The sequence below is a fragment of the Centruroides sculpturatus genome, unplaced genomic scaffold (genome assembly GCF_000671375.1).
Source record: "Centruroides sculpturatus isolate CEXI.00-Female unplaced genomic scaffold, Cexi_2.0 scaffold1393, whole genome shotgun sequence".
In the NCBI taxonomy this organism is placed as follows: domain Eukaryota; kingdom Metazoa; phylum Arthropoda; class Arachnida; order Scorpiones; family Buthidae; genus Centruroides; species Centruroides sculpturatus.
The window spans coordinates 175980-184424 of NW_019385616.1; the positions used below are offsets into that span (position 1 = coordinate 175980).

General features: G+C 34.4%; 1 protein-coding gene across 1 annotated transcript in view; it reads left to right on the forward strand.

The window, feature by feature from the left end:
* The window catches only part of LOC111640620 (mRNA cap guanine-N7 methyltransferase-like), a 38341-nt gene extending 30052 nt beyond the window's left edge, over window positions 1-8289 (forward strand). The window contains exons 9-11 of the mRNA XM_023386657.1: window positions 2367-2492; window positions 7238-7271; window positions 7343-8289. Of these exons, the coding sequence (XP_023242425.1) occupies window positions 2367-2492; window positions 7238-7271; window positions 7343-7389 (207 nt within the window). The 3' untranslated portion in view covers window positions 7390-8289. The remainder of the gene's footprint in view (window positions 1-2366; window positions 2493-7237; window positions 7272-7342) is intronic.
* The last annotated feature ends 156 nt before the right edge of the window (window positions 8290-8445 follow it).

The window sequence follows — 8445 nt, forward strand, 5'->3', positions numbered from 1 at the left end:
AACATACATCATTAGCTATATTTGTATCTTTTTTACTGGTAAATTCAGTAAAAATACAAATATTTGGCTTCAAAAAGTTATTATGTCTATTTGTATACACTTTAATATATAAAAACTATAAATACATGTGAATATTTATACTGGTGATGCTCAAATCTTTCCACTCAAAATTTGGCATATCATATAAGTTGTAGGCAACACCCAGCAAACATTGGTAGTCGGTTGCAGGTTTGTTCCCGTTTAATAGATAGTTTTTGTGATGTTTCACACATTTTCTATGGGAACTGACACCTAAAGAGGTGTTGGTTTCCCACAGAAAGTTATTTTCCTTGGTAGATGCCACATTAATTCCATAATATTTGTGGCTTGCATGTGTACTTTTTTCTATCATTTATAAGCAATGTGTCAAATGTTGGCAGACTGTATTAATGTGTGCTGCGGGCTGGAATTGGCACTATGGATTTAAACTAAAAAAAACCTTTTTTAGATGAGTTAGATAGCCTAATAAATAGATTTAAGAATTTGGAGTGTTTATCACACCAAGGCTGACAGAAAAAACCAGATCTATACCTTTATATATAAAAAAGAACACTATTCAGATGTATATCAACAAAATTAGAGAGAATGACCTTGCAAAATGATCAAGAAATTGAAAATATAATAAGAATGTTTAGCTTTAAAAATAATGTTCTAGGGTAATTATTTAAGTGGTTAGAAACAAGTAAAAGGAAAAGAGAAAATGTCACAAAGTCTTAACAACTCCCAGTTGTTTATTTAATGAATCTTAAAATGGAATATGCTTTTGAAAAATTAAAAAATGAATTAAAAAATTTAGATATTATTTTAGTACCAAACCATACAAGAACCATAGTAAATATAAAAATAATGAACATAATGATTTAGAAAAAGATAATGTAGTTTATTCATTAGATTGCAGTTGTTCACATAAAAAAGAAGATACATTGGTGAAACTGGAAGAAAATTAAAGACAAGAATAAAAGAACATATCAAATTTTTTTTGATGGCATATATATATATGCCATCATCATCAGTGGCACAACATTGCAATACCGAAGGTTGTGAAATTTTAAAAGTTTGTTTTCTGTCAGAATACTCTTGACACTATCAATTTAAAAGAAGACTACAGCAATACACAGAAATTCTGAAAATACAGGAATACATTAGAATTAATAACGTGGGACTGAAGTTACACGAGGGGTGGAATGACATCGTTTTTACATAACCTTGAAACAGATGCTGAACAGATGTGGGAGTAAAGTCACATCACATTGTAAAATGAATTGTAACAAGGCTTTTCACACAGTCTTATGGACTTGGTGTATTTGTTTTGTTTTGTTTAAGGACTGGAAACCAATTATTTTAATAATAGTAAGTTCATTATTAAAACCAAAAGGGAGGGGAACTAACATGCTTAACAATATTTTATTATTAATAGTGGAACCATCTACCAGATTTTGGAAAATGTAGAGAAAATAAGACATTTACTGGTCCCAAATAATGTGATATATTATATAAATAAATTTTATGCTCGATAGTTTGTTCTTTAGTATATGGGTTGTATTAAAAATTGTAAATACAGTGCACTCTATATATCAAAAATTCCTTTGTATTGGTTAACTATTAGTACCAACATATAATTATAACACTGTGTTTGTAAGCTGATGAGGGGTCTTTGTACCCGAAATGCATCCATACATAAATTTGAAGGTGATTATTAAAGACTAACTTCTTTGTAAAAGATCTGGTCTTTTTTTTCTGTTGGCCTTGGTGTGATAAGCCCTCCAAATTGTTAAATCCTATTTATTAGAGTTAGATAGCCTATCTAAATGAAAGTCGTGGGCTAAAAGCGTTGTTTATTATTATTAAAAAAACTTTATCATGTGATTTTCCAGCATTGTCAATTTGGCAATTTGTTTTGCACATAACACCTATAGCACAATAGCAATTTTAGTTGATGCAATGGAATGCATTTATTTGAATGTGAGCCACTCAGTGGCTACAATTAAATTTTACTGACCATTTACTTGTAATAAAAAACATTATAATGTATCCTTCAGTAAGTCTTCAGTGGTGTTATATTCAGGTTTGGCTGCATATAACTGTTGTTTTTATTCCAAGTTGTGAATTTGATAATTGAAGTTGAGAAGTTATTACATAAATTGTACTACAGATTAAAACAACTAGTGTACAATTATTTCATATTGGAAATAAGTAGAATTTTTAATGATTCATTATTTCTGTTTTGGCCGGTACATTCAAAGAATACGTGTATCCAGATTTTGAGACTGATAATGTAAAATTACTTTGTTTCTAAATGTTTCTACAAAAGATATAATTTTTTGTAGTCGTTTCCACCGTATGACGATAAAAAATTGATGGGAGAAGAAAAAAATTACGAGTTTGCCCAGAAGAAGAGAGAGGAAATTGAAGCGGAAGAAAAACAGAAAAACAGACCAAGTGCAGTAAAATTGGTATGCAAAATTTCATTATTTAATTAATATTAGTAATGCAAAAAGCAAATAATTATAAAATGTTTGTTATTAATTTAAACATGCAATGGAACATTAAAATTGAGGGGTTTGGTGGAAAATCGGATCATTTGGGAGGAAATCTTTCAATTTGCCAGTTTTATTAATGGCAATGTGCCATACAACCATGAAGGAGATATTGATGACATACAAATTCAAATTTGTTAATTCCTTTTTTTTTTTGTAGTTTTGCTTAGTATGCCATTTTCCACTAGATGCCTCAATTACAAAATAAATCTAGATATTTTCGATTTTAATAGTATAAATTTTCAGTAAAAAAAAACCCCAGATCATTAGCATTGTTTCTTGTATCATTGAGGATTGTCACATTTAAGTACTCTCCCTTTGATAGATTCTACAGATTAGGTATGGTTTTTGCATGTCACCTGAGAAGTTCTCATTTCATTTGTACTGTGAGCAAGAACCACCAGTGACATATCTTTTATTAATGATCTAAGTCTCAATTTCATTTTTAACTAATGAAGAAGAGTTAGATCTGAATATCTAACTCTTCTTCAGACATCAGATCAACCTCAGATAGGCCTTTTCAGACCAAGGTGTGACTGCTGTTCAATGTATTTCCATTTGTCGAGACAGCAAGTTGATACCTACTAAACATCTTATCCTCACATTCAACAAGCCGACATTGCCATCTTTCATTACTGCAGGATACCTGTGCTGTCCAGTTCATCCACACTTTCCACATCCGCTACATTGTTTCAAATGCCAGCAGTTTGGACATTCATAAGCATCCTGTCAAGGGAAGAATGTATGCGCACAGTGTGGAATTGAAGGTCACCAGAGTACTGAGTATACCACTACTCTGTGCTGTGTGAATTGCAAAGATGCCCATCCCGCCTACTCCAGGAAATGCCCTGCTTGGCAGAGAGAAAAAGAAATCCAGCATGTAAAAACAGTCAACAACTTATCTTACCTAGAGGCACGTTGCACCATTGAAACAAAAGAAATTTGCTGCTGCTTCAACTCCACATGTCTTTGTGGATTTCAGTTTCCCCAAAGGAATCTCTCACTTGCCATGTGAAATGTTTACTGATTCCATCAAAAGAAACACCAGAAAAGGAGAGTATAAAACCAAAAACACCCCTACCTAAAACAGGTAATAATGAGAAACCTGGGTTCTAAAAAGGCTATTAAGAATCCACTAAACAAACAGAGTGAAAGCAGCTCTCTCTAAATCTAAAAAATCAGAGGCTAACTCTATGAGTGAGTTCTCTGATATCTCTGAAGAAGAGAATAATATGGAGGTGACACAACCAACCTCACTTCCAAAAGGAAAATTGTCTATTAAATTGAAGAGAGATATCTTGACAAAGAATGCTGCCTCAAACACATAATGGATTATAAAATAATTCAATGGAACTGTCATAGTTTCTGCAACAACTTCTCTGACATTAAACACTTGACATCATCTATGCCACCTGTCTGCGTGACACTCCAATAAACACATCTAATACCTGGAGAAAGAATTTGTTTAAAAGGGTTCGATCTTTACCATAATAATGATGATAGCCACAACTACGCCAGTGGAGGTGTGGCTATACTAGTCTGAAATTGCATTCCATCCTTACCGGTACAAATAACCACTGATTTGCAAGCTGTGGCAGTCAGAATTTCTATTAGAGTAACTGTCACAGTTTGTTCTATATACTTGCCACCAGATGCCATAGTCAATGAAGATGAATTGGATAACTTGGTTGAACAGCTGTCAACTCCATTTCTTTTTACTTGGTGATTTCAATGGTTACAATCCAATGTGAAGCAGTCACGATATCAACTGTTGAGGCAGAGCCATCAAAAGATTCATAGTCCAACTGTATTTATTTAATACTGGAGAAGTGACATACTTCCATGCCCCAACAAGAACATTCACTGCCATTAGCAAGTCCAAATCTGTTTTCAGCATTTACATGGGGGGGTTGGATCTAATCCACTCTCTAGTGACCACTTCCCAATATTTCTAAAATACTGAGGCAGAGAAAACTGTGAAACAGCTCGTCCACCATGCTGGAAACTAGAAACAGTCAATTGGCCTGCATTTTCCTCTATGGCCAATCTTCGAGGAAATAGTCAATATTTGTGATATAAATGGCACAGTAGAAGTTGTCACTTCCAGTATTATTCAGGCAGCAGAAAAAACAATGGGGAAAACATCAACCAGATACCCAAAGCATCCAAAACCATGGTGGGATCAGAATTGTGAGGCAGCATTTAAAGAACAGAAGAAAGCATGGGGGATTTTCAGAAGATATCCCACTGCTAACAATTCAATTGCTTTTGAAAAGGCAAATGCTAGAAGAATAAGAAGGCAAAGCCAAACAGATTCTTGGAGGAAGTGTGTTTCTAGCATAACATTTTCCATTAGCTCAAAAACAGTCTGTGATAAAATCAACGGGAAATATGCTTCTCAGTCTCTGTCCATGCTGGAAAATAATGGCACAATAATCAGTGATATAGAAGGTATTGCCGATTTGTTGAGTGAAACGTTTTCTTCTCATCCAGCAACATTATGTATAGTAGGAATTATCAGGCATATAAAGCTCAAACAGAAAATAAATATTTAAACTTACATTGTATTCTTCATTAGATAAGGAATGGTTCATTCACCAGAATAGAACTACATAAAGCGATATCTTGCTCTGGGATACCGCTGTAGGCCTGGATAAAATCCACCTGCATGATTAAAAATCTGTCAAACAATTCCCTTTGTAATCTTCTGAATCTGTTTAATAGAATATGGACAGAACATACTTTTCTCGACTCTTGGAGGCTATCTATCATTATTCCCAAGTCAGGTAAAGACTGCAAGAATCCCTGTGTAGGCTGTAAAAGTAGCCTGTGTAAACTCTTTGAGAGAATGGTAAACAGATGCCTGATGTTCGTCCTTGAGGAAAAGAACTACTTTTCACCACATCAGAGTGGATTTTGTTGGAACAGAAGTACCACGGACAATTTAGTAAACCTTGAAACACCTATACGCAAAGCTTTTGTTCAACGACACAGTGTCAACATTTAGTGTCTGTTTTTTTCAATATAGAGAAGGCCTATGATCACTGCTGGCGATACGGAATACTTCGTGATCTGTACTAATTCGGATTGCTGGGTAATTTGCCAATTTTTATAAACTTCCTGCAGAATCAAAGATTCCAAGTTAGGATGGGCATCACTTTATCTAGGCCTTTTGCCCAAAAAGAAGGTGTCCCTCAAGGCTCCATTTTGAGTGTGACTCTAAAATTTAACAGCATAGCTAACTGTCTCCCTCCTAGTGTGAAACACTCTTTGTATGTGGACGACTTTCAGATCTCCTGCCAGTCTAGCAATATGAGCTTTATCAAGAGACAACTGCAAACCTCCCTAAATCGCATACACAATTGGGCCAAGACCAACGGTTTTACTTTTAACATGGAGAAGACCTCATGCATCCACTTTTGCCGAAGGCGTGGTTTGCACCTAGATCCGGAAATTCACCTAAATGGGGTCAAGGAGACCAAGTTTTTAGGTGTTAATTTGACCAAAAACTGACGTTCTTACATTATTTGTGCAACTTGAAGAGTAGAAGTTTAAAATCTCTGAACCTTCTAAAGGTATTATGCTGCTTATCCTGGGGAGCAGACAAATGTTCTATGCTTAGGATTTATAGGGCCATTATCCACTCAAAGCTTGACTACGGATGCATTGTGTATGGCTCTGCGTGAGAATCTACTCTTCTGATGCTGGATTCAATCCAGCATTGCATTTGTGCACTGGTGTTTTTCGAACTTCTCCTGTTCAAAGTTTGTACGTGGATGCTTATGAACCCCCACTATCTCTCAGGAGAGAACAGTTGTCTTTCTTTTATTACATTAAACAGAAATCTCAGAATAAACTTTTCAGCTGAGTAACTGGACAATCAGCTGAAAGATTATTTGCAGCTTGGATAAGTAGCGAACCTACATTTGACATAAGAATGGAGAATGTAAGCAGCACGATTGACCTGAACATAAGCAACATCTCACAGGTTAAATAATAGTATTTCACCTTGGTCAACTCCAGTGATAAATGCTGACTTAAACTTAAAGCAGTTTCCCAAACAAACCATGCCAGATTACGTCTATAGAGAGTGCTTGGCAGGAATTTAATTCCTATATACACTGATTGATCTAAATTGGATAACTATGTTGGCTTAGCCTTTGTTTGCCAGGATGAAATTGTGGCAGAACAAATTAGCACCAAATTCTTCCATCTTTACTGCAGAGCTGCAGTAAAGATGGAAGAATTCGGTGCTTTGTCCTGGGACAATTCTACAAGTTAAGTAAAAACACAAGGGCTGATCATTTGAGTGTATATTGTTAATCTACATTACAATCAAAAGTTTGAGGGTTTTAACTAAGTACTCTAGCAATTTTTCTCTGTTTCAAACCGTGAGTGAGCAAGCCAATACCAAATAAATTATGCAACTTTTTTCAAAAGTTCTACTTGATCCATTACGGACAACATACAGCATTCGCCTGGCAACTGGGGCTAAATGTCATCTTTCATGCATTCTTGTTATAATCTGTAATAACTATGAATACAAATGGGAGTGGTTCCAAAATCAAAACATAGTTTGCAATGTACAGTACAATTATTAAATAATAGTGTTAAACATTTTTTCCATATAGAGGTTACTCATATTGACTTTTTTTTTGTAGGGAACCCTATCTCAAGCGGAGTGGGAAGTGGCAAGTGAGTTAACTTTTGTTTCCTTAGTTTGTTTTGAAAAGTTATCGCCTAATATATTTATTATTTGTTTTCAGCTCTATACATTGCCTTTGCCTTCAGGAAAGATCTTCCTAAAGCATAAAAAGTCTTCAAATGTAGTCCTCTAGTTCAATCTTTTCTATAATTGTCCTTTGTTATATAGTCGTCAATAAATGCTTGAAAATGTTCGTTTTAATACTAAAAACGTAACGGACTCCATTTTTTTTTACTCGATACATCAATTGAGTATAACAACTATCCTTTCAATTATGACACTGTAGTATACACTAGTTTTATATGTTAAGTGGAACCCTATTTCACTGTGAAATTCCTCATTCTACTTAGACTGGTATGCACTCTGTCTTTGAGTTCAGAACTGTGGATGATTATAATGGCATCGTACTTCTGGCTACTTTAGTGGGGGTAAGGTCAGATAAAAAAAAATACGATATAGATACATGCTCACTGGAAAAATTTCAATTTGAGTCATATTAATTTAACTCAACACAAAAGCAATAATACTATTTCTTAGCCCTTATAGAATTCTCTATGCTCGAAAAGACAGAACAGATGACATACTTAAATGGGATTATCCGGTGCACTGGCCACAATACATTCCAGCTCTTTTAGTTTAGATGAATGTCATCCTTGATTTAGAAGTTAAATTTTCCAGGAAAGTCAAAAAGTACTATGATTAGGATGATTAGGGATAGTTCGAGCCCAATTTTCTCCTTCAATTTTAATCAGAGTTGCCAAAGACAAATTCGAGACATTTTCAGTTAGAGCATGCCCGGTATCGGCTGGGGTTTGTTCGTAATTGTACAAAACGAGCCCCTTCTCGTTCAAAACCACTCGCAATCCAAAACTCCAACCGTTTCTAGACAAATTTTAAGAAATTAATTAGTTAAAACAACATAAATGCATGTGTAAATAAAAAAAAATTGTCGAAAGTTGTAATAAAACTTTTTTATAAAGTAAAATCGAAAAATTACACTTATCTATCATACATACAAAATAATTTTGATCTAAGACTAGAGTGTCTTCCACTAGAAATATATATATATATAAAAACACCGAAATTTACGGATTTCAAACATAACAGAGATTAACGTTTTCGATCTTTGCAATTTAAAAAAGCGTAAGCTCGTGTGATATGACG